Source organism: Haemaphysalis longicornis, unplaced genomic scaffold (genome assembly GCF_048455015.1).
Source record: "Haemaphysalis longicornis isolate Haplotype H1 unplaced genomic scaffold, Haemaphysalis longicornis Haplotype H1 scaffold_8, whole genome shotgun sequence".
Taxonomy (NCBI): domain Eukaryota; kingdom Metazoa; phylum Arthropoda; class Arachnida; order Ixodida; family Ixodidae; genus Haemaphysalis; species Haemaphysalis longicornis.
In genome coordinates, this window is record NW_027526445.1 from 157715403 (window position 1) to 157740913 (window position 25511).

At 46.5% G+C, this 25511-nt stretch overlaps 1 protein-coding gene across 1 annotated transcript in view; it reads left to right on the plus strand.

Annotated features, from left to right (window-relative positions):
- The window catches only part of LOC144148549 (proteasome activator complex subunit 4-like), a 48450-nt gene extending 24409 nt beyond the window's left edge, over window positions 1-24041 (plus strand). Inside the window, exons 9-20 of the mRNA XM_077680070.1 lie at window positions 2605-2791; window positions 4515-4669; window positions 6113-6260; window positions 11519-11740; window positions 13601-13758; window positions 14037-14129; window positions 18684-18703; window positions 18813-18868; window positions 18929-19027; window positions 19851-19913; window positions 22610-22705; window positions 23700-24041. Coding sequence (XP_077536196.1) covers window positions 2605-2791; window positions 4515-4669; window positions 6113-6260; window positions 11519-11740; window positions 13601-13758; window positions 14037-14129; window positions 18684-18703; window positions 18813-18868; window positions 18929-19027; window positions 19851-19913; window positions 22610-22705; window positions 23700-24041 — 1639 coding nt within the window. The remainder of the gene's footprint in view (window positions 1-2604; window positions 2792-4514; window positions 4670-6112; window positions 6261-11518; window positions 11741-13600; window positions 13759-14036; window positions 14130-18683; window positions 18704-18812; window positions 18869-18928; window positions 19028-19850; window positions 19914-22609; window positions 22706-23699) is intronic.
- The last annotated feature ends 1470 nt before the right edge of the window (window positions 24042-25511 follow it).

Genomic DNA, 25511 nt, shown 5'->3' on the forward strand with positions numbered 1-25511 from the left:
GGTCTCTTCTGAACTGCCGCCGTCCGAAGAAACAACCTCCGTTTCAGCGGACTCGTGTTGCCTTTCGGTAGCCTCATGGTTTACGCACTCCAGCGAAACCTCGCTATCTCGCGAAATGTTCATGTTCAGACCGGTAGCCGCTTCCAAGGCCTCCCGCGAATTGGAACCGTCCGAACACTCCGCCGAGATCTCCAAAACAAGCGCCGGCACATTATCGCACTCAGTGGACACGCACTGCCCCCTGCCGCCTCTACCGACATGGAGGACCTCCATGTCTACCGACAGTCTGAGCTAATGCGCCGTCGTTATCTCTCTCAGCAACCCTGCCGCGCTGCTCGGCCGCAACCGTCACCTCCGACTCGCGCTCCCGAGCGTCTGCACCTGGCAGCGCTGGTACGGTGCTTTCCTCGACAACGAGGTCTTTTTCGAGCAACAATTCTAACTCGGGAATCACTTCATCCTGATCGAGTTGAATTTCATGCCCTAGGTGCTTGTTCTCTCGTTGCAGTCTCTCTCCCTCGAGCTCCCTTCTTTCCTGTTCAAGGCGCTCGAGCTCGAGGTCGTACCATCGCATCTTTTCCTGGTGCTGTCGTTCTTTTTTCTCGCGTTCCTGCTGTCGTTTCTGCCTCTCGAGCTCCTCACGCTGGCGCTCAGCCTTAGCCTCAGCCTCTGCCTCGGCGGCCTGACGTTTAGCCTCTGCCTCGGCGGCCTGACGTTTCGCGGTCTCCCTGCCATTGATCAGCTCAATGCATTCCGACAGCTCCTCATCGTCAGCCCCGACAGCGAGTATAGCCTGTATCAGCTCTGGCTTTCTCAGCGCGTCCGTAACATCTAAGCGCAACTCTTTTGCAAGCTCCAACAACTGCGGTTTTTTCAGCGCCTTCAAATTCATGGCCGGTCTAGAGTACTGCTTTCTTACTGCTCCAAAAATTGTTTTGCGCGAATAACCCACGCGACAAAAACACACGCCCTACCAGCTATCCTCAGAAGCCTGGTAAAACTCAGTGAAGAAAAGTCCCGCACTCACCCTTGACCGCCGTGAATTCTGCGAAGTCCGAAGCCGCCTTGACGTCCGTGGTGTTGGGTCTCGCACCGCTGGCTCCAGGTGTTACGAAGTTGCCATCCGACCGCTGCCAACCAGTTGTTGCGACCGGGAAGGCCGACTGCAGCCGGGAAGAGGTCCAGAGCTGATAGGCCAACGTAACTGTTTACTTCATAGCGAGAGGTGAGCCGAAGCCAAAGAACAATGCCCCGACGGGCGAGGTTACAATACAGGACTCGAGCAGAGCGACAACATCGATTCGCTGCTCTAACAGGAATTAGTTACAACGCTTGGGCAGTTTTTTTTATACCCAAAAGCGATAACGGTCAAACGCAACAAGTGGGAACACGCACAACTCTCTTTCTAGAGTTCGTAAGCCGTTCATAGCCTCGGGCACGTTGAGTCCGAGAGAGGGGAGAGAGGAGGACTCCGTTGCGATCGACGGGGCCTCTGTGTCCTTGAAGAGCGTGGAGACGAGCCACGCCGCCAGCCGCCGAAGTTTTGATGGGCTGAGAGCGAAGCGTCTGACGCGGCTTGTCGCAACGTGCCACCGACATGGTTGCTCCTGTTTTCGAAGGAGCACGCAGGGGCTTCGCCGCACAGCCGAGGAGTGATGCGGGACAGTACGGCAGCGCTGGCCGATTCGTAACAGCGTCTTCGCCGTACGGCAGCGTTGGCGTTGATACACCCGGTTTGGAGCAGGGGAACGCGGTAAATTTAAAATGATTTAAGCAAACCTTTGGCGTCTTTACCTTGGGAGGAGCGCGACGCAAGAGGAACAACATGATAGGTGAGCGAGAAAGCGAAGGGAGGCATTTACTTGACAAAACACGATAAAGACTGCCGTCTTTTGTCGACATTTGCAACGAAAGGAGCAGATACGCGGCCAACTTTTTTATTTCGGTCTCGTTTTTTGAGTAAACGCTTTTGAGCAAAATGTTTAGCAAACGGTCGCCCCGCTGCGACTCTTGGAGTTTCACCGTAAAGCCGGTGGGCACCCGCACATTGTGCGTACTTTACTGACCGAGTGTCTTTGCTCTTTGGGGTGTAAACGACGACACCACGCCGAAAACTTGACCGAGTTTCCAAGCACAACCACGCATACACTTAGTCGAACCAAGAATAAGCTAGGTGGGGCCGGCAACTTCGCTGTTTGCCCAGCCTTCGCGCCACTAGTGCGAAGCTGCGCCAACGTTTTTATCATCGGTTTAGTTTTCAAATAAAAGAAGAGTTCTAGCGTCTTTCGCGTGCTTGTGCATTACCTCAAAATTTTGTTATAGGTATCATTGGCGTCAAATAACGTTGATGTGTGTGAGCCAGCTGCTACCAGTTCGCATACGTGCTTCCATATATTATACTTGCGGTTTAATACCTCGACGGTAACGCTTCAGTGGCCGGACTTAGATTCCAGTAAGTTTCAGGTACCAGCAGTGGCCTAGAAAGAGAGCATTTCTCCCTGAAGTTTGATTGATCGTAATAATGTGCTGCCTTTGTGGCCACACTTGTTACCGCACATGATGCATATTTGTTAGAGCAGCTGAATGCGGTTATTGTTGATGCAGCCTGTACTCTTCGCTGGAGGCGCCATCAGAGCCGAATGATTTGAACGCCACCATCGCCTGCGTGGCAGCCGTTGGGAGGAATCTGGTGCGTGGGGGACCCTCCTTTCCTGAAGGTCCTGCCCACGTGGTGCGCATCCTCACCAGTTGCCTCCGTGAGATCGATTCTGACGACTTCGAGAAGACCACAGTGAGCACTGTGTTTGCTAGCTCTTTTCACGCCTTTTACCTGATGCTGTGTCACATTTTTACAGCGAAGTTGTATACGCGTCTATTACCACATGTAGACGGCGTAGATTAATCGGCGTATACTGAAAACTTTGCGCCCAGGAGTTAGGATTTAGTTTCTTTAGGAACGAGCTTGTGGTGTGACATTTTGGTCGTTTTAAGTGCGAATGAACTTCTTAAGCGAGCCTGAATCGTCCGCCGCCGTCGTCCGCATAGCAACAGCTGCGGGTGCGCGCGCTCCTCGTCTTCCTCCTCGTCTTCCCTAGCAACGGGGGGAGATGGGCGCGCGCTACTCTCCTCCTCCTCTCTCCGCTCAGTGACTGCGGGTGTTGGGCGCCTCCTCTCCACTTCGGGCGGGAGAGCTCTCGCTCGCGTAGCGGGCGCTCCGCATTCCGACGCGTGAGGGCGCTCGTGTAGCCCTCGCCGTAACGGCGGGCGCTACTCTCCTCCTCCTCTCTCCGCTCAGTGACTGCGGGTGTTGGGCGCCTCCTCTCCACTCCAAGATCACGATATCCACCGTAATCGCGCAATCAACAACCGTGCATTCGCACTTACACACTGTCCCCCTCGGGGAAGTGCGAGGGAATTTTTTTGTTTTCTCGTCGAGCTTAAAGGGCTTCCGGAGCGATATTTTGCCCGGTGTCTTTCACGTGTTAAAGGGACCCAGAAAAGCTTTTTGTAAAAGTTACAAAAGGCCTTTATTGTCGCGTACTACCAATATAGCGATGCAATGCCGTTGGAATTATTGATCTACATTCAGTATCAGCTGCGCCAGAAGCAATTAAGTGCACCTCTCCCCCCTTTCCGATCGATTCCTCCTCCCTCTCTGCTTCTTTCAAAACAGCTGGAAACACTGGGAATAGCCATGTGACATCGCGACGCTCGACTTTCGTTCTCCGCTAGCTAAATTCCTGCGGCACCAATGGCAAGTGACGTTGCTGGCGGCCGACGATCGGCCGAATCGCCGTTGCGTCAGCCGCGGTCGGCTCGCTGCGGCGGCGCGTTCATCGGCTGAGAAAGGCGATCTTCAAAAATTGTTTACAAATTATCCGTACAACGTATGGGGCTCACACTTGGCTCAAAAATGCCCCGTTATGTGTTCTACCACCTGAATGCATTTGATTGCCACCTTCACAAAGCTTTTCTGGGTCCCTTTAAGCCCGCGCACGTAATCGGGTGCCGGTAATGCGTGAAAGGATGTTGGAGGGGGGTGTGCGTGCACGCGCACCCAGGCTTCATGCGGTCACCCACGACGCGCCCGTTGTTTCTGGTGGGTGATTTAAACAAGGACGTTTCATGGCCCGATGCGACCTGACTGCTTTCCTCTGCGATTGAGATGTTTGTGTCGGCCTGTTACACAGGCCGTAAGATTCCAACGACGCGAGAGGGAAGTAGATAGCGCCATGTTTGTCACCTACAGTAAAGCTATTGTGCTTCCAAGTTTATTTTAGAAAAGTGGCTAGGAAGTATGCTCAATCGCAAATTACAAGCAACCGCGTTTTTTCATGCACTCCTTGAACTGCGGTCACCTTCGCTGGTAATTCTTGGTCGCGGAGTTGAAGGGCGCTGAAGTTTTTTTCTCGTGTTTGTGCAGGCCGCAAGTTAAACTTGTTTTATTCCTTTCAGATGAAACCCTGCGCCATTTACAGGTGGCAACTTGAACAAATTAATGATTTTCCACGCAGCTGACGCTTCACATGGTCAGGACATTTGTGCAACTCATTCCGCTGGTGGACTGCTCTGAAGCTGTTGTCCAGCGGACCGACCTCTCGGGCGAAGAAAAGGAGGTGTGCCTCACCACTGCAGGCTTCCGGAACTTTGTTCTCGACCTTATTGACCGGTACGCTTTCGGGCCGAGAACTCGCTAAATACGGTTCTCCTTCGCCTTACCTACGCGCAGTCTATGTAGTGCCGTATACCAGACTACGTGTCAAGGATAGAACAAAATCGGAGCGAGCGATGTCCCGGGCCCTTACACGGTTAACCCGACCCTGTATCTGAACGCGAAGATAAATGGACAGCCTGCTAGAAAAATGTTTTATCATCCGGACATTGCCTATTCCGTAAAAACAGCCAACGTACTACAGTACAATGCACCGACCATACTCATAAATCGATCTGACAATAGGCTCTTCCATTTTTGTTTCCGCTTGTTGAGTTGGAGGTCGATACTAAACCCTGCGGGAGCGGCCACTTCCAAGTCACCCTCAATAGTCTAGAAAAATTCCCCTAACGTTTTATATTTCACATAAAAACTTCAGAGAAGCTGGTGCCGACTCGGGAAAGTTTAAAGAAAAATAGAAACTCTTCTACACAACCACCAGACACTTAGGTATTGAGCAATTTTGCAGTTTCTTCACACCACATATTATTGAGTCTGCCCAAGTGTTTGACAGCCCTCGTACCTTCTGTGATCTTTTTTACAAAGATTACAAAACATAGATAAGCGTCACCATAAGCATCATCATAATATTGTAACACAGATAAGCATCATCATAATCAGGTTAAGTGTACTTCCGAACGAAGCCTCCCCATAGACCTCCATCTGCTACTGTCTCCGGCTGACCGAGTCCGTTCTTTGTCCTCCAATTCTTTACCATCTGATAATAGGAACAGTACAAGAGTTTTCTTTACATTGTCTGGAGGAATCGTCTCTTGAAATAGGCTAGGGCAGCGGTAAACGTCCTTCACATGTGAGAATATTTACATCGCGTTAATAAAAAATCTCATTGCTAACAATTACGGTGTCTGGAAACTAAAGCTGCAGAAAATAACTTCCCGGTTTTGTTACCATAATAACAGGTAACCAAAGCTGTGCAGATCCGCTATTTCCATCACGCAACAACCCTGTATTGAGCAACTGTTTTGACCTGTAATTTACAGCAAGATACCGTTATGTCATCAAATTAGAGGTTGCCAGGCAGTTCCGTACATCTCCACACAAAGGGATATGTACGGGACTGCGTGTGTGTTGTCCTTTGACTCGTGTTTCTATTGTACTTTCGCTGTTTTTTTTTTTTTTCAAAGCTTCAATATTTAGAAAGCAACACTCTTCAGGACGCCAGGGCACAGAAAGATTGCCACGTACTGATGTTGTTCAAATGTTCATATGTTATCATCTCTTCTAGAATCAATATTCTATTTACAAACACGGTTATAATGTCTGCTGTCGGTCTAGTGCCCTGTCCTGTAGAAAAAGGGCTACAGATGTTTCATCGATAATTCTTGCTTCCACCAAAAGCGTGGGAAATATTATTTTCTTCATTTATTTCTTGAATTCCAGCTGTTTCTCATTGATCGAGAAAACAAGTGCAAGTGACTTTACCCCGCCCGGAGTCGACAAGTGGCCCACCACGGGGAAAACCTTGGAATCCTACCTGAAGTCAACACTGAGCGCAGTGTTCCAGCAGTGCTCACCCGAAATTTTCAAGGTAAGTCTTTTAACCAACTATCGTACAATTTAGGCCGCTTAATTTGTTTTGTTGCGTAATAAAACATCCGCAAATGCATTTAAAATTGGTGCAAAAATTGCAAACTTTTCTGCGAAAAATATATGTCAGCAATGCCTATACGAGTAGTAATTCTTAGGAAGGTATTTTCTTATTGCTTGGATACCCAAAGGGTTATCGTGCGATTCTAGTGGCTTTAGCGCTTTTGAGTGCCAGGGAACGTGGCCGGCGTTCACAGCGCAGTGGGACCTTCCTCGTGTTATGCAGCCATGGGTAAACTATGAATTAAAACTAAACAACAGAATTTACTTGGTAACTATGGCTATGCTGACAAAGTTAAAGTTAACTTACTTCCAGTTAGACCTTCATCAACTGAAAGATGTTTTTTTGGCGGCGTCATATAGGTTATTTATTTAAAGAATTACCCCACGAAGGATCGGTGAACAAGAAGTAACATTCAGGAATACGAAGGAATGGTTGATACGATGAATGCTGGTACGGCATATAAAATGGGTTATCCGGTATCTCAAAAATGATAGCAAGAAGCATTAAAACTTTAGCGCCGAAAACAAAGAAAGTGACGGTAGCTGTGAAGAAAACTAAGCTAATGCTGAGGCATCATCCCCCTACAATTTCCGGCATTAGAGGTTATGAATTGATGGAAGAGGGTGAATATGAAAATTTTCTTTGACAGGTTGTAAGCGGTGACGGAAACCCCAAACACAAAATGAATGAGAAATGAAACACAAAATGAAAGTTAGATTGGCCCCAGTGCGCTCGGTAAAGACTGAAATTAACAGCAGTAAGCTAGCTCCATCACTAAAAAAAATGACATGCAACCAATGCGTACACGTATTTTGTGATGAATTACGGGATTGAAACCTTGGGTTTCGCTGAGCACATTGCAACAAAATTTAGGTCAGCTCAACAAGCGATGGGAAAGAAAGATGACAGGAGTTACGTTTGTGTATAATGAAAGTGGTGCAATTGATTAGAGAACCAACTCTCCTAGCAGACATCCTAACCGAAAATAGAAAAAGCAGTCGAGTTTGGGCTTGTCATGAAACGCAAGAGAATTGGCAATACCTAGTCTGCACAAATAACAAATTTTCAACCAAGGGAGCGGGTAAGAAAAAAGAAAAGGCCGAAAAATCAAAGCCCATTTCTTATGAGAAAGATGGGTAAAGCGCGAAGCTTTCTTCAATGCAACCCTTGATGAAAGTCCACAATCCAAAATGCTTCGACCACATGAAGTCGCACATGAGGCTGGTCGAGATCGTCTACCGAGCCCCTCAACCCGCTGCGGACGCACTCTTAGATGAAAAAGCGGATGAGAGAGACCCACTCACAACGTATAACGAAATCTTACACTACTATAGAAGTAGCAGGAAATAGTATCCAGAGTCACACGACAATCTGACTACATCTCAGGCCATCGCTTGGTGACAAATGCATGCAGGAACTTCCCCTAACCTACTTCTGCATAGCTGCTTTATCCCGGGACAGTCAGCGATTTTTGCAAAGACATGCTGCCAAAGGGCAGATAATATGGGAAACACATAATATGGGAATGCACAGAAAGGTACTGTTTGATTGTAGGTTTTAACGCACCGACGCAACGCAGGCGATGAGGCGCGCCGTAGTGGAGGGCTCCTGATTGATTTCGACAACCTGGGAATCTTTAACTGCGCCGAAATCTTCTACACACGGGCGTTTTTGCTTCTCGCCTCCATTAGAAAAGAGGCCGCCGCAGCCTGGAATCGAATCCGGAACCTCGTGCTTAGAAGCGCAACGCTTTAGCCATGGAGCCACCGTGGCGGGCATGCACAGAAAAGCAAAAATACGCACAAAGAATAAACATCTTTAACAAGGAGCAATGGGAGACGGCGCTGCTCAGCTCCGAAGATCTACTACAGAAACTACTGATCCAAGAAGCTGAAGAAGCCGCCAGAGATCAAGGACTCCTGGCCGACGACTGAAAAGGACCTGGCACACGCTTCCTGGTCTAGTTTTCTGGGGAAAAAATAGTTGTTTCTCTTTCTCCCTCTTCGGCCGCGTTGGAAAGGCACAGTGGGATAGACGTTGGCTTCCCAACAGAAGAGTCCCGGGTTCAATCACGGGAAGCGTTTTTTTCTGGAGGAGGTTGATGCGCCTTCTCTTATCATCATCATCATCATCGTTTTGTGAAACCCGTTGTGTAACGTAGACTTTCCTGCAGTGAGTTTTGGCGTGAAATCAAACTTGATCAATTAGGCATCCAGAGCTTCGCTTTAAAAACTTGATAGAGAGCCGAGAACATAAAATCAGGCGCAAGGAACCGACCCGGAAGACTCGGGATCGGAGCAGTTGCAATTCACGGTAAAGGCTTTCGCCATGCAATGAACTTAAACGCACTAACCTAAAGGATGATGATAGAGTGGTTTAAGTGTTGTAGTTAACTTTACAGTGGTTACTGTACACAATAAATGCGGTTTTGTGTTTAATCAGGAACCAACATTGGTATTTTAAAGCCTGAGATTTGAAACGCGCAAACTAACAAACAATCGTTCTCTTACTTTCATCCACAGGCAGCTCTTGAGAAACTGGATTCGTTCGCGTCGCACCTTGCAGCGGAGGCGAGCAGGTCGGGTCGTTACGTCGCTAACATTTGTCGCTGTATGGTCGAGGTAAGCTGGGGAAGAAAACTAAATTGGGGCTTTTTTAAAACGTGGGTACTCGTACCTATCAGCAGATGAAACAGTACTTGGCCAGTAGACATCTGGATTTCAAAGCCTATTTCAAACTAATCCATGCGTGAGCATTCGTTAACGTCATTACTCTTGCTCTCTTTGCGCAGTGCGACTTATGTGCATTTGTGGCGTAGAAGACATTTATTGGCCTCTCTGAAGATCAGCTTGCCGCCATAATGGAGGAATTCTGACCTTTTCATGCCGAGAACTAGGCTACACCCCTAACCCCCTATTGAGAAATTGTGCATAATAGTTGTTTCCTGTCGCTCTTTGAAGAAGCTTTTTCCCGCGGCTATGAAATCAGGCAAACAATGTTTTCTCAAGACACCTGAGCAACGAATTGATCTTATATTCAAATGCGCACCACCAGAAATTGTTCAATTAATTTTGCACAGACTAGGCACAGCTTGTCTCGCAAGGCAGACAACCAAGACAGTCTCCAAAAAAGTGTGGTACTTGGCATTTTCGCAAATTCTTGTATTCTTGTATTTTGTAGTCTCTTGTCCACTCCTGCTTGGGCTGTCAAGCCTGCAGTATTTAATAAATAAATAAATGAAATAAATAAAAAATGTACTAGTTAAATCATTATGTATATTATAAGCATATACCCACTTAAGGTTTATTTTTGGTTCACTGGGCTTTCTTTGCGTGTAACAGTGGGTTCTTCAGGGCTTGCTACATCAGTGTGTAGCAAGCCGGGCTTGCGGTCTTCCCTTCGATTTTTTTTTTCAACCTCCTTTCTTTTGTGTGCGTTGCTTCCGAGCACAGCCGCAGCGAGGTGTACCACTTAGGGGTGTGTTCGTCACCGTTTATGTTGTCGCACTTCTCGTCATTGTCTCTTTGCTGGCGTGCCTGGGCAACGCCAAATGTTTCTCAATGCGTAGGCCTCTAATGCGATGCTCCTCAATGTTACGGAGTAACCTCGGGGCATAAAACGGCTATTTCTATTCCTATTCTATTTCAATCTATTTTATTTCAATCGTTGCTATTGCAGGTGAACCCCGATATGGTTCTGTCCACTTTTGTACCCCACTTGGCTAAGCTAGTAACAAGTATAGCGGGCTCCATGACTGAAAATACCGACGAGAAAACAGAAGACAGGCTTCACTATCTGCTGCTTTTGCTATCGGAGGTAAGAAGCATGGCAGCCTGCTTACTTGCGTTTCTTCCATGATTCGTTTATGCACTTCCTTGCTGACGTATACAAAGGCAATGCCGTTGCGGCATTGTCTGCTTATCGGACTTCAAAATAGGGCGCAAGCATAATTTTACCTTTTATGCATGGTGTGGGGTCTAAAGCCGCCATTGAAGTCATTTATTATCTGATCTGCTGTTGGTTTAAAAGGATTATACTCTTCGGCAGATATTTTCAGTCTTCGACTGCGCACTGACTGCGCAAACCTTTGACTGTCCATCAGTGTGTTTTTCTGTCATTTTTTTTAATCATTTCGGAATTAATGTTGGCGTCAATACGCGGGCTCTATGAGTGAAATATGCTTAGAGGAAGCGGCTGTGGCTCGTGTTTCAGCTGGGACCATTTCGTGAAAAATTATTGCGTTTCACTGCTTACACGACTACTAGCCGTGAAAACTTTAATCTGGACAGAAATTCTGCATAATTACCATTCACACTTTTGACACGAATAAAATGAGATCACCGATCTTAAGCTGTTTCGGCAATGCCATAAGGTTTGGCAAAAACTGAAACTTACGGCCTTATGTTGGCGGTTTAAACTGCGCATTTTTAAATTTTAATTACGTTAATTTACTGGAAAGCCCAAACGAGCAACCATTGTGTTTTGTTTTCTACACTCTTTTGGTCTCGCACTTAGTTTTACAGCCCCCCCCCCTTCCCCCGAATAAACACGTTCGCTAATCACATATTGTCAAATTGCAATTCAAAAGTGCATCGGTCATTCATTTTGTGAGGCTACTTTCGTTGACATTTTAACAACATCACTGTGTATCATTTGAATGGAGATCGATTAGAAATAGTTTTTTTAAACGAAGCTTCAAATGTTCATGTTTTCGTGCAATTTTCATGTGAGCGAGCAAACATGCCCTCAGGCGCGCCAACTTTAACGCATTTGTTAAACACAAAACGGCTTTACTCTTGTCTTATCAAAAACTTTTCCAAAACAAGTAAATGACGATTAGCCACTGAGGCCACTTTATCATCACAACAAGTTCCATTTAATTTTCATAATTAGCTTGTCCACAGAGAAATTGTAAGCGCTGCAGAATTCCCCTCTGCTTTAAATATGTACATACATGGGCGTGTACGGGAGGGAAGCGGACCGCCCCATGTTGGTGTGCTAAGATAACACTCTAGCTTGTTTAGTTTCATTAATTAGTCGCAAATACCAAAGTCACTAACATTGCCAAATGATAAAAAAATACGTGTACATTGTACTACGATGTTCCTGATTTGCATTTGATACAGCTTCGCTTGTCATCGACTTTCACGAAGTTGGTAGACTTCTAATTCGTAAATTTTTTTTTCTTACGGCAGATTGTTGCCTGCGATGGAAAGGTGCTGCAGCGCTACATGCCATCGCTACGCAAGGTTCTGCGCCACACCCTGGCGTTGCCATCGGTGCCGATGCATCAGCTGTCTTGTAACCTGCTCAAGAACCTTCTGCGGGCATGCAGCAAGATCTTCCCCTCGGAGTACCGCAGCACATCGCTGACATGGGACAAGTGCCTGGACTTCGCCAACAACTTGCCGACGAGGGTACCCTTGCGCTCATTAACAGCGATGACCTAATATTAGTATTGCGTGGCTTCTATAGCCGGTGGTACATCCTAGCAATGCAAAAAGAAATGCAGTAGTGAACAATAATCATTGTAAGACGTTGCATAATCCAGCACACTTTTGGGGGAGAAGCGTTGCCGTATAGACTGGAAGCACCGAAGCTGATTTTATCGAACATATTGGCTCTCTCTCCTTTTATGGCGTTAGCAAATATCATCATCATCATAATTCCGAGCAGCAGCAGCCTGTTTATACCGACATCAGGACGACAGCGTCACCAGCATATTTGCATCCATTTCTCTCGTGCACCAGTCAAGTCCATTCTTTTCCCCCAAGCGCTCATATAAGTAAGAAGTGGCCGGCGTTGTTCTGCGAAGCACGAGGAAGGGGGTTCTAGGTGCTGGGGAAAGGATGAGGGAAGTGGAGTGCGATTTGTGGAGAAGTGAGTGACGCAGTACAGGAATAGCCCGTCAATCGCGCGCAGATGGGGGGACAGAAACTCCGCCACCGGCACCACTGCAGAATGTGCTCCACGTCACCCCAGAATTACGACCTCATATCCTAGGGCACGTTTGGAAGCGCCGCGTCACCACTTGTACGTGTTGCTGCTGAGTGCAAAAAAGAGTGTGAAGCGAGTGCAGGACCGGATTGAGTAGGTGGCAAAAGCGCAGGGAATGCGAACAAAGGGGGTGAAATGCTGAGATTGCTGAACCACTCTCACGACAGCAGCCAGTGCCTCTGGAAGGAGAGAAAAGGTGAACACGGAAGCAAAAGACAAACACAAAGCCAAGTTGTCACGGGGGGCAGCTTATGCGGCTTGTAGCGACTAGCGATAAATGCTGAGGCTCGGGCTCTTGAAACCGGAGCATAGCGTTCGCGTAGGGCGAGCCCTCAAAGTTTACGAAGATTCACACATTCAACGCAAGGAATGTGATGGTGCTGAGCTTTTAAGGCTCCACCAGTGAATGTTGCATTAATTTCTTGCTCATTTTTTTTAGCGAACTCCTCCTTTCGCACGTTTTATAAAGAAAGAGGTGATAAAATCTCAGCAGTTACATTCCATATCCTATAAATGTTCCATATCGCCCAACGTATCCGCGGACACGCAGAATTTGTTACGCACATCTTATCGGGTAAACAAGAAAGAGTTTTAGCTTAGCGTCTGTACCGTGTGTACTGTGTTTACCGTGTTTACTGAGACCCGACTGGGCGTGTGCGCATTCGTTTCTGTAGGGTGGCTTAGTTTGGGTGGCGGGCGGCCAACCCGCGTATTCGTTCCGCTGAGGAGTAGCCCACCTCACTTTGCCCGCGCGCATGCGTTACATACAGGTTCGTTACATCCAGGTTTACCTGGAGTTGAGAAGGGGAGGGGAGATAAGGATAAAACCCCTCAACCTTATTTCAAGCTAATATTTTTTTAATTCCTTAGCTTGTACTTTCTCCTCCTTTATAGAGCGGGCGGATTAGCCACGCGAGTAACGCTCACCTATCTTCGCGTACAAGCTATGAGAGAATTGAAATAGTCCCCGGAAAAGAGGTCATTTCCGCCAATGCAAGGCAAGATAACCTGTGCGTTCTGCGCTCACTCATATTTTGGGCCCTTATGGCTACAGCCGTTGTGTTCGGAGCAGGTTTCGCTCCACAGCATTACGATTTTCCTGGTAACCCCCATTCGTAATTTCAAGCTGACTTCTTAATGGGGCATACGTATCAGTAGTGTGTGCATGGCACTCACGGCTGCCCTGCAACACCGCGCACTCGGGTGCCTGTGGTATCATGGCGGTCAACAAACTGAAGCAAAACCCTTCAACGCGTGTCAACCCATCTCATTCTCGACAGGAGTGGGGCCAGAGGGCGCAGCTGCAGCAGATAGGAATCCGGTGGCACGTGCCGACGGCGCAGGAGCTAAGCTGCGTGCAAGATCTCCTCCAGGCCTTCTTGCGACCGCAGCTGCGAGAACTGTTCCTGTGGAGTTGCGGAGAGCACGATCTTTCAAGGTCAATACATCCTTATTTTGAGATCAACTGATGGCTCATGACTTTATTGATCATGTCGGACAGTAGCCGGCTTGTAGACGAAACCATCTATGTTAAATTCGATTCTAAGAAGCAAGTGGGGAGCCTGTGATTACTAGCTGAATTATTTGTTCTTTTGTGTCAAATGGAAAATCATGGACTCTGGTGTTCACTCTTTTGGTGTGAAATCCGCAGCTGTGGTCTCGTTGATGTTTAATTTGGGTTAACAGCTGCTAAATCAAGCGGTTAATATTTTCCAGCGACCAGGTGCAGCGCTGCCTCGCCATTGCCCGGGCGTGCGTGCAGGGAGCGGCCACTGTTCTGCCCATGTGGCCTGAGGAACCCGTGGACTTGTGAGCGCTGTCTTCCTCTTTCTTGGTATGATCGAACGGGCTAATCATGTCCGATAGTCTTAATTTACATCGATCAGTTCAAAAAGGCTCCACCCTATATTGAAATGAAACCCTTTCATTCGCAATGCTTCGGCGTAAAGATAGCGCATTTGTTGAATATTTGTTGAGCGCTTGTCCCGTCGTCCTTCTTTACTGTCGTTGTCCAAGTAGCGCTCTATTGTTTGAATCATAATGCACCAACTTGTCCAACAGATTTGCCTAATTGTTGTATACTGTTTCAATCGTTCTAGTCTGTAAGCGAGAAGAAAGTTCAAAGTATTCTAAACATTAACATTAAAATATTGTTATAAAAATTCTCGAAGCATTTTCTTTGCATTTAATAATGCAGTAAGTAGTTTTCTTCTCAAGTACGTTTTGTGTATGCGCTAACAGACGTTCTGATTTCAAAAAAAGCTGTAAATCATAGGTTTAATCCGCCAGTGAGAAAACAAGTATTTAGACTTTCCATGAAGAAGTAAGTGATTACACTTTTCTACCGGTCACGTGTACTTAAGAGGTAACAGCGATATAATCAGTTAAAGATGCAAGTGACCTCTGTTTGAACAGCTGCGAGCGAGTTTATCAGAATGTTTCGGAAACAAGGCAAAACACAGAATTTACACACTGTGCTCAGGACTTGCACTTAATTTCATATAAAAAACGTCTTAGGTAGCGTGAACTCATATTAAGCACCTTTTATACTGCGGGAGCAAAACTTCAGGCATTCCGGCAAAAGGTCTGTGGGGCTCTGTCCATTGTCGCGTAACCACAGGGAGGGACAGAGGAACAAATATAGCGAGAGCGCGGAGGTAAGGCGCGGAGAACCTTCGGAACGCTGGCCACGTTGTCACAGAGGCAAGTAGAAGCGCGGAACGCCAATGCACCTGACTGGATGGGTATTGCGACTCTCACGACCGCTTCTACGCGTTCGAAGTAACCAGTGCGGGCGGTAAAAGAGAAAGGTAGAGAAACAACGGTTAATAAATGCCGATACTGGTGGACCACGGAACGAACGACGTGGTGCCAACGGCGCCGCTAAAGCCAGCAAACATGAGCATTAAGACGGATACAACGCTAAGAGTGGTTGGCGCGGCGTACGAGGGGCAATCAGGAAGCACCGCGTTGCGGACTTCTACAGCGGGTCAAGGAACTTGCATCAGATCGAGAATCAAGTTCACAAGAGAGAAAAATGGAGAACAATGTTATGACATTCTTAAAGGGACCATGCAAGTGTGTTTTATTCCAAAGAATAAGTGTTTATAGTGACCTCAGCGCTTGTCCGGCAGCAAACGATGCTTCATTCAGTGAGAAATGAAACATTTTAAGCCAAAAGTTTAATTCTCCCGCTAAATAATGTGTTTTCATGACGTCGGCAGTGACATAGCCAGAGCATGGACTTAAAACTGAACCTGCTGACCAGGGCTGCTACCATCCCGCAGACTACCGTTCGGTTATCTTTTTTATCACTAACTTCCATAGATGACGCTGCAATACTGCTGAAGTGCCAGTGTTCACACTTTGCTTCTGGCCGAACTTCTATATTCACCGTACAGTACAATCTCGATAAATGGAAATCGGTTAAACGGAATCGCCGCTTAAACGGAACAGTAGCCTGTAAGTTGGTTGGTTTTGTATTGAGATAACGTAAAAAACCTATCGGTAATCGAAACTAAAATTTCCGCGCCACCGTGTAAACGGAACTAGAAATGGAACATCTTGTGAAACCCATCGGCATGAGAATCAGCTATTTACGATTCCGGCTGTTTAGTTTTTTTTTCTCCTTCATGTTTTTTAGACCTCGTTGCCTTGTAAGCCCCGTCTCATTAGTGGTCAGCCGTGTTAGCGCAACAAATGCAACATCGCAGTTCTTGTTCCAGTCGTTTGGTCTCGATTCAAGACGCTGAGGATATAGGGCTCAGCTCCTTCTGCCTTGTTTGTGCCATCGTGGTGCTATTCGTGCTTCATTACCGCGTTGCCGTATTCTAAATTCGGTGGCTCGTAATACTCGCGATGTGGAGGCCTCTAACCTCCGTGAAGACGCAGTTCAAGGACTCAAACAAAGATAATTGATGCATTTTGTAGTGCACAGCGGCTAATTGTTGCCAAATCAACTTTGTGAATGCTGTGCCTAAACTTTTTTTTTAGTTTTCTTGCTTTCTAAAAACCTATCAGCTACATTCACCTCCTAGTGCTTAGAGTTCCATGAAATGGTATGAAGAGTGCGTACGCACACAAATGTGCACTTTTACACATCTATCTCAGTAAACGTAACTCCTGTTAAACGGAACTAATTTTTTCGGTGCCTTGAAGTTCCGTTTATCGAGAGTGTACTGTATTTTTATTAGTGTTCATACTAATCGTTTCCTAAAACGTAAGCTATGACTCTAAAGATATGGTCATGTAAGCGACCACATGTAAGCGGTCATGTAAGCTTATGTCAGTTGGTCAGTGTCGTGGCAAACAAGTCCAACACGTTCGACGGCTGTATCAAGCAGCGCCAGCCGGCAAAGTGCCGCACTAACTGCTTGGGTGTTTACGTGTTTGTTCGTAACTATAATGTTCACCCCACAATTCGTACTGGTATAAAGAGAATTTGCTCTAAATTTAACCGCAAATAGCTCGTTCGGCACGCTTTAAGCCCTGTATAATTTGAGTTCGCTTTTGTCGGCCTCAGCCAATCGCACAGCTGGCCATATGACATCATGGGTTCTGCTGCGGGAAACAAGCTAGTGGGTCGCATGGCCATTCCCTTTTTCACTAATTATGCAGCTTATTTGACCAAAGTTTACGTTAAAATACGTTAAATTTTTTGAATAAACCAAACTTGTGTTTTGTCTGCATGACCCCTTTAAAGATGAACGAATGAACCTTAAATTGATTTTTACGTCTGTTTTCAGCCATGCCTGGTCATTGGCACATTTCCAGTTCTTACCTTCTTGTTTTTGTTTACAGAGCTTTAAACTACTGCTGTGACTGGAACTAAGTCTCAATGAATAATTTTTGCCCGGCTAAATAGTATTGCAACAATGACAAGATTTTTATGGTGTTCTTTAATATGTTGGTGAGCCAAACGAGATGTTTGTACATGGAAAACAAAGGCTACTCAGGGAAACATCGATATCGTGACATGAATTCGCCTTTTTCTTCCTTTGTTACGCTTTAATTACTTAATTGTGATTCAAGGCTTTTTAAGAAAAAAGCCTAAGTGTCACTGCGGGAAAAGGCGGCCTTGTCCCGTGACCGAGAGATTTTTATAAAGATACGTCATCATCAACATGAGTCATGAAGATACGTCATCAGAGACACGTCATACGCCTCAAATAAAGCACAAAGTAAAAGAGCCGCGCCTACACGCTTGGGCATGCATGCACACAAGAACGTGGAGGAGCTCACGGCGGCGCCCGCCCAATCATTCAGGCTCGCCTGCTGAACGGAAAAAGGCTGTCTACTACCGCTGTGTAATTATGCGTCAGCTGCGGCGATTTAATTACATGGGTGGCTCAACTGGGCGGAGCACATTTTTACGCTTTGTCGTTAAAATTATTCCAAGTCGATCCGGGTTTGTAACCCCTGCTTGAGAGCGGGTAAGTTACACGGGGCTCTCATTTTCGTCCTGGCATAGCGCAGCCGAGAGCAGTCAGTGCTTCTTCAAACTTTTCAGGTTACAAAACGTTTATGTATGCACTTTTACAGGCTAGGCACAACAGTTGCTGCGAATTTTCAGTCCAAGGTGTTTTTGGGAACAAAAAGTAAGTCACCACATCACTCGATTGTTTCACCTTGAAATTGAACATTGTTGCCAACAACAGCCAGCGTATATTAGGCCGAGTTGTAGACGCTGAGACGAACTTATGAGCCAGCAATGGAGCCAAAGATAGGTGGACAAAGCAAAAAAAAAACTTAGTAACACGATGAATCAATTTTATCGTGCTTACCGTGCTTTCCTGGGTCTTTTGGTTCCCAAAGTGGTAACACCGAGGCTGCCACCTTTTCAAGCGATATTTGTGGTTGTCGAGTTGTTCGTTCATCACTGAACATAACCGATGGTTATAAAAATACCTACACTAGTACTATAGGGCTGGCCATGTCGTGAGACGAATTAAATAACAACCGGTGGAGCACCAGGATAACAGTGAATACCGAGAGACGGGATTAGAAGAAGGAGAAGTCCAGTAACTTTATGGAGAGACGAAATAGGGAAATTCGGAGACAAAGAATAGACGCGGGCAGCGCAGGACAGCAGCTGTTGGGAGTCAATGGGAGAGACTTTCGTACTGCAGTGGACTTAAGTTGGTGTGATGATTACGATAATGAAGATGATGACGATGACGAGTCAATATAATAATTGCTTTTCAATGTTTTTTCACCAACCTCTAGTGTCCTCATGCAAATGTTCTGTATAGAGGCCTGAAAGCTATGAAACAAACATCGCCCCTACTTATTTGGCGTTTCCACGCAGAAAAGTTACTTTTGAATGCAGAGCAGATAATCTATACTGCGTACTTCACATTGCAGCTGTGAGCTTCAAGTCCGGGGTGAGCGTGCGCCAAGTGGTGGCATCCATAACACGTCAGGTTCTAGGTACGATGACCCTCCCTAACGGGCTGTCCATCCCGCTCAGCCCCCTTTTTTCCCCTTTTGCAGAGCACACCATGAAGGCTCGGGGAGACGACGTCGGCACCATCCGCATGATCATCAAGGTTAACAGAGAAGGTTCTCGATCGGAATAAAGGAGGCTTGTAAATGAGCGTTTATTGCAGGTGTACGATGACCTTATGTTCTTCTGGGGCGTGCCTGCAGACGTCCTCGAAGCTACGGAAAAAGAAGTCTTGAACTCGCGGAAGTGGCTCGGAAACTGGGTAATTGAGAAGCACCGAGCGTGTTAAATTTTTTACTGCTTTTGAGAACCTGCTGTTCACTCAATATATGCGTAAAATCAGTGTCCCAGAAAGCTAGCAATAACCGGACACGCTGGCGTAGGCCTTCCCGGTCTAAGACTGCAGCAAATTCGTGTCTTTAGGTCTTGCGCTCGACAGAATAACGCATGGATGCATGGGCTTTGGATGCCGCCACTACCCAACGTAGATCAGGAAACAAGTATGTTGACATAAAAATTAAAATTGTACACTAGAGATCAATTCATTGTTCATCTCAGTTTCCAAACGTGGAGATATCATTTATATTCTCGTTGTCTTTTCTTAATATCTCATTTGTGCCCGTCTAAGCCTAGGACACTTTCACACCTAGGTGCAGCGGGATACATCCAAGCTCATTGCGAAAGTGTTCTTCATATTATATAAAGACTGCATAAAAAATTAACAGTAGCGAAGAAATCACGCACGGTTTAAAATGTTAGATTACATTTATGCAGGGAAAGTGGAAATTGATATGGCCCACCCCTTAAACGTGCACTGAACACTCACACTCGCACTATAAATAATACCTGTAAGACAGCCGCTTTTAGACAGACTTCACAGAGTTACGTCACGGGCATACGCGGTAGTGTGGCAGTCTGCAGAGGCAGAGCAGTCGAAATAGTGCTGGCTGCAAAAGTGTAAGTATTCCGACAGTCACTTCTGTCAAAAGAGCAGCGCCTAAAAACTACAGGCGTGACCGCGTCAAATAGCTACATTCTTCCCATGTTTCGTATGAATGTAAATTAGCAGGTCTATTTCTGTGCAGCTTTGCAATCCCGAGGAAGACACCCGGGCACTGATGATTCAGCGGGCACACATCCAGCAAGAAGTGAGTTCCAAACTGCGATATGCACCCCTTAGGACTCTAGTTCAGCTCCTAAAAATCAAGAAAGCAGCACTGAGCGTGAAGGAAGCTTTGGCGTCCACAAAGAAAACGTGAACGGAAACACTATTGAGTATTTTATGGGAGGGTCCTAGATTAGTGCATTCGTTTTGTGATTAACATGAGCGCTTCAGTATATGGTTGGACGATACAAGAGGGGAAATCCAGGGAACAGCATTTTGTAACGGTGATGTGAATAAGGAACTTTGACGAGAGGAAATGTAAACAGTTTTATGTACTCGGGACAAAAAACCTTCCCTTCGTTCTAAGTGATAAAAAAAGTCCTAGAAAATTTTGAATTTTCATGTTTTCTTCATAGCTTTACTTGCATAGTACGAAAGGAAAATTGCGCTTGACGTTCGGCCAATACTTTACCTTTTACAGCATACAGCATTCCATCCAGGGCGCGACCACTTTTTTGCAAGCAGCAGTGTTTGGTATCTGGCTGATTTACTGGCTTCGCCGCAAATTATGGCAAAATGCGATAGTGTTTCGGCCACGCCAGCCACATTAAGTTCCAGATCTTTGTTTGGTTTATCAGGTTAAGCGTTTCAGACCTTCGGTTCTTTTGGAGAGAGCTGCGGACAACGCTCAACTACCGAGGTGTGCCTGTGGGGTGTACCGTCGCAGTCTCTGTTATGAGTGTTCTGAGCAAAGTATTAGCACTCCAGCTTACCTGTGGAGTGCAACATCGGCAGGCTATTTGCAAACTGCACATCCGAGCTGCCCTTAGCGTCATTAGCGTGTATCCGCGCAGACCTTGTAGCATGCAGGCAATGAATCATCCAGATAGCTTCGCCCAGTGCGCTCGAGCTATATGGTCGCACCTGCATAGCAATATAAGACGCCTTGAAGATATGAGCCGTTTTACTGCGCAGCACTTTGGTCCCCGTACAGGGTTTGAGGGCGGCGGCGAAGGCACCGAAGGTGATGTCTGCGTAACCGAGTGAGCAAACGAGACACCCCAGGCAGAAAGAAAACGGTGGAGAAGCGCTTGGCGAAAGTCTGAGGGGGAGGGCGGCACGCGCTGTTATGGCGTCATCTCCCAGCGGGTGTGAAGCTTAGTATGTGAAACTTTCGCCATGCGTCGCCCCCCTCACACTTTTGCCATGCGTCGCCGCCGGGGAGCGGCCTTCCCCTCACACTTTCGCCAGCGGCTCTTCCTCCGTTTGTGGCTCATCCGAACCAGGTGAGATGTGCGCGGGAGGTTCAAACACGATTTGCAACAACATGGTCGCCGGCCGCGAGCGCTGTGAGATAATGGGAGAGTAGCGCGCGCCACCGTGCGGTCATTGACCACGCGACTACTTTCTCAGACGCAGCAGCTTTGCGCCGTGACGGACAAGACTGCAGTTCGCGCTTCACCCAAATTTCGCATGAGGGAGTTCAGTAATCGTCAGTGCTTCTTTAGAATTTCGTATTAACTGATATTGCAATTTGAAAGTTTTGTTGTTAAGGCGAACGCGCGATATGCGCCGTCGTTCTGTGGACCTTGAACGCTCCCGACCTATCGTATTGCAAACAAAAGGGGTGGGTTATGAAACGTTTCGCGGTACGAATGTCTCGCGCTTGTAGTGCCTGTGCTACACGGCACCTCCCAATTGACAGTTGAATGCTCGCTTGAAAGTGCGCCTTATGGATTTGCTATGGGGCACTCGACAGACAATTGATTCGAAGGCCTTCGGAAGGCCTTTGAAACGGACGTGTAGCACCTGTATAAGGCACGCTAAGCCGCTGAACTCACCCTCAGAGTTCAAACAAAATATTGGTAAATGAGCTCGCTAATTAGGCAAAGTAATTTTGGTGATCGAATAGAGTGCCTAAATAAGCTAATAAAAGTGGGAAAATGCGTCTAGCAAAGTCAATTTGGGTGGAGGTCAATATCAGGGTATCGGATAGATAGCCTTTGAGTTGGTAGGATAGGAAGAGAAAGAGAGACATGGTCTGCTCGAAGGAGTCCACGTGTACAAACAAGTGCGCCAAACAAGTGTGCGCATCGCGGGGAGCCAAGGATGAAGTGAAAAAGTAGATCGTGCCTTGTCTTAGTTTGACGCATCGCCGCCCACGAATTCACCTTCAAGTTGTCTTGGGGATTACATAAGATAAACTGTGAATTTTTGCCCAAGCATTCGATCTAGAAATAGAGCAATGAACATTACATTAAAATTAAGAATTTAATAAGAAAAAGTGCGCCTGTTTCTTTGCGCAAGGGTGGGCATAAAAAAAATGATGTATTGTACATATACCTTAACTGGCTTGTCTTGAACTTACAGTAGGGTTGCGTCATATTTTTGTTACATTGGGGCTCCTAAAATGTTCACCAAGTACTTGCAGAGTGCTTTTTTAGTAGCTGCTTTTACTACGCACATGTCCTTTTTTTAGTTTCCGCCTGCCCTGATGCCTTCATTGAGGGCAGACAGTATGCATAGATGAAGTGAAACATGGGTGAGTGCAGCGTGTGAAAGCTACATTATAGTCAGCGGGACGCAGTGGAGTTCGAAATGTCTGATTCAAGGACATAACAAGGTTTTCTTGCTCTACTTGCGCAAGTTCTGGCGTGTACATGCATGCGCTATTTTGATTTGGGTCTCCCAAAACGCCTACACTCGTTCCATGAACCAACAGGTCGCATTTCTTCGCAGATGCGTGAGGTTCGTCAGAGCAAGGGCCACTTCACCAACACTCACCGATACATTATGCAAGACGTTTTCCGCCTCGGCGTCGGCACTCCGATGGAGGCAAGTTGTGCAGCCGCTTCAAGGCGCTGCAGTGCAGTGTCATTTAGGTGTGCACTTGACATTTTAAGTGCGTGATTTTGCGCCAGGTATATTGGTGCTGTATGTCCCCTGCCAAGACATTGCTACCCTTTATGCCGTAATATGTAGACGGGTAATTGTGCCCGAGCGCAGAATATTTCTAAACTGGCAGATGATCACTGATTTTCTGGATGACTGACATCTGGCATATTGACATCAATCCTTTTAGTCACCTTAAGCTGCGTAACAACCAACACTTAGAAACGGATGACTAAATGTTAAAGCTACGAATACGTTCCAATGGGAGCCTTGGTGATTCGGTGTAGCAGCATTCGTAACGTAAACCTACATACCACGTGTGTATAAAGCGAAAACTCCGTTTTGAGCTCGTTATTTACGTTGAGCTTGAAATATAGACCAAGGCGTCATAAAGAGGGAACATTGAATTCGAGAAATCCCACCTAGTTAGGTGCCAGAATTTAGGCTTGCTTTATTTGCCAAATCGGAATGAACGCCTCAATTTGATCTAGTTGCTTTAAAGAATAATTTCGTTATTTCGCCGGTGCTTTGTTTGTTGTTAGTTGGCCTTTTGAAATTTTTTTACTGCCACGCTCTGCTCTTTGGGTCGTTGGAGGAGGGATCACCGTCAAGCCGGTAGTACTGCGGCTTTTCCCCCCGCTTCCTCAGCCATTTCACGTGACTGGAAGTAAAGTTAAACTTCAACTTCAACTTCTGTTGATGCAATCATCGTTTTTTCTACGGCTACTTGGCTGATGCTTTGCTAATTGTTAGTTAAAACAAAAAAAAACTATTTGCTGGAAAATCGACGCATCGCCTGTTTACACCTTGCAGCATGCGGGGCGAAGAAATGACAAGTGACTGCTGTTTGGGAATTTTTTTCAGACTTTTTTGTTAAATATATACATCTATAATTTGCATTTTTCATTCTTTGATGTGCCCTTCTATTTCCGGACAGGTTCGGATGGATGCCCTGGAGCTGTTGTACAAATTCTTGGACAACTTTCCAGGCTCGCACAATCTGTTGATAGACGGCTTGGTCGAACTGCTCTCGCCGTTGCCCGAAAGCAGAGGTAACAACGAGCTGAGCGCGGCCTTGAGCATAATTCTCGGAGACAAGCACCGAACCCTCCTCCTGGTACGAGACTGGTCCTTCCTGGGACGCCTGTGGCCAGCGCTAGTCGGGGCCCAGCACTCAGAGGTGCCGGCCATAGTCCAGATACAGGAGGACATCATCGAGGTGCTGCTGCGACACCACGAGACCCTTCAGATCAAGCTTGAGGTACGGAACAAGTTTTAAGTTAATCATGTCATAAACATAGCAGGAGATGCTCTATCCATAGCGCCAATTTGCTGTGTGCGATAGTTGGTTATATATCACATCGTTTTTCTAAGAACTGGCTTATCTGCCCTGTCTGACTTTTACAGAAATATAAATGCACATCAGCTCCCTTGCAAGGGAGCACACAGAATTATGCAGACTTAATGCTCAGTTATTACTAAACTGCTGTCACAAAACTCCCAGCGTTACTCTGAAAAAATAAACGCGGTGAATCTCACAAAGATTTAATATAGCTTGTTTTGCTGTAAAAAAGCATTCTCGAACAATGATATAAACGTTACCAATTGCAAAAGTCAGTGGGGATAGCGCAGGCACCCTCGTGGCCAGTGGTTTCGTTGGAGCCATCTCAGCAGAGGAACCAGGCATTTGGTGACACCTTTGATTTCGTAACTACTAATTAATTAGTACAATTCAACGAAGTAAACAACAGGGCGCGTGTCGAGGTAAACGGGAATTAGGCGCGTACATGGAGAGAGGGAGAGAGAGAGAGAGAGAGAGGACTTTATTAAATGCCCGAGATGGGTTATGACAGGTAGGCGTCTTGGACAGTCTTCCCCCCTCAGCGATCAGGCAGGATTCCTTGGATCCTAGTAGCGGCTTCGGCGTATGGAATGGTGGCTTTTTTGTTCACTGAGCCATCTAATGCTTTTAGGTCTTGTGGAAATATAAGCGAAACCTGGGTGTATGTTCAAGGGGATCGATAATGAAATGGAGATAAGAAGGCGGTAATATCACAGGATATGGTGATTCCCTATCTATATGAGTGTGAATGTTTTGTCGCTGAAGTATGCGCTGTATACAGGGACACGTTCATCTCCTTAAATTCATGGGGACTACATTTATTCGTTTATGAAAACCAAATGATATACAGCTGTGCACGTTCCCTCTTGATTTCGTTAAAAGAAGCTGTGACTTCAATTCGTGCTGTTACGATTTCATCTTTTTAAAGGGGCGGCTTTCAATCTTTGATACTGATGGATTCTTGCGCAAGTGAAGCAACTGAAACGCTTGTAAATTAATGATTTTTTGCACACCAAATAAGCCGCATCGCCTCGATGGTAATAGCCGCAATGCTGACCTTGTAGTATCAAGGAACCCATGGAATCAATGATTGTTCACCAGCTATTCTCTTTCGCAGGTACCTCCATCCTTGAAAGAGCGGGCCCAACACCTCGAACTGAATGCAGTTGCAGATATGCAAGGACCCATTCAATATAACGACGATTGCAACTCTGCCCAGAGGTGCTTGGTTTGAATGATATTCCAGCACGGTTGCTGTCAAGCACGCTTGACAGTCTATGCGGTCGAGTTTCGGGCTCCTGTACTGTATAACGTCTTAATACGAAGCTGTGGAGTCATCAGCATAGTCACGTACATGTGTTTAAAGTGGGAAAACGATTCCTTGAGACGGGACTTCGGTGCAACCGC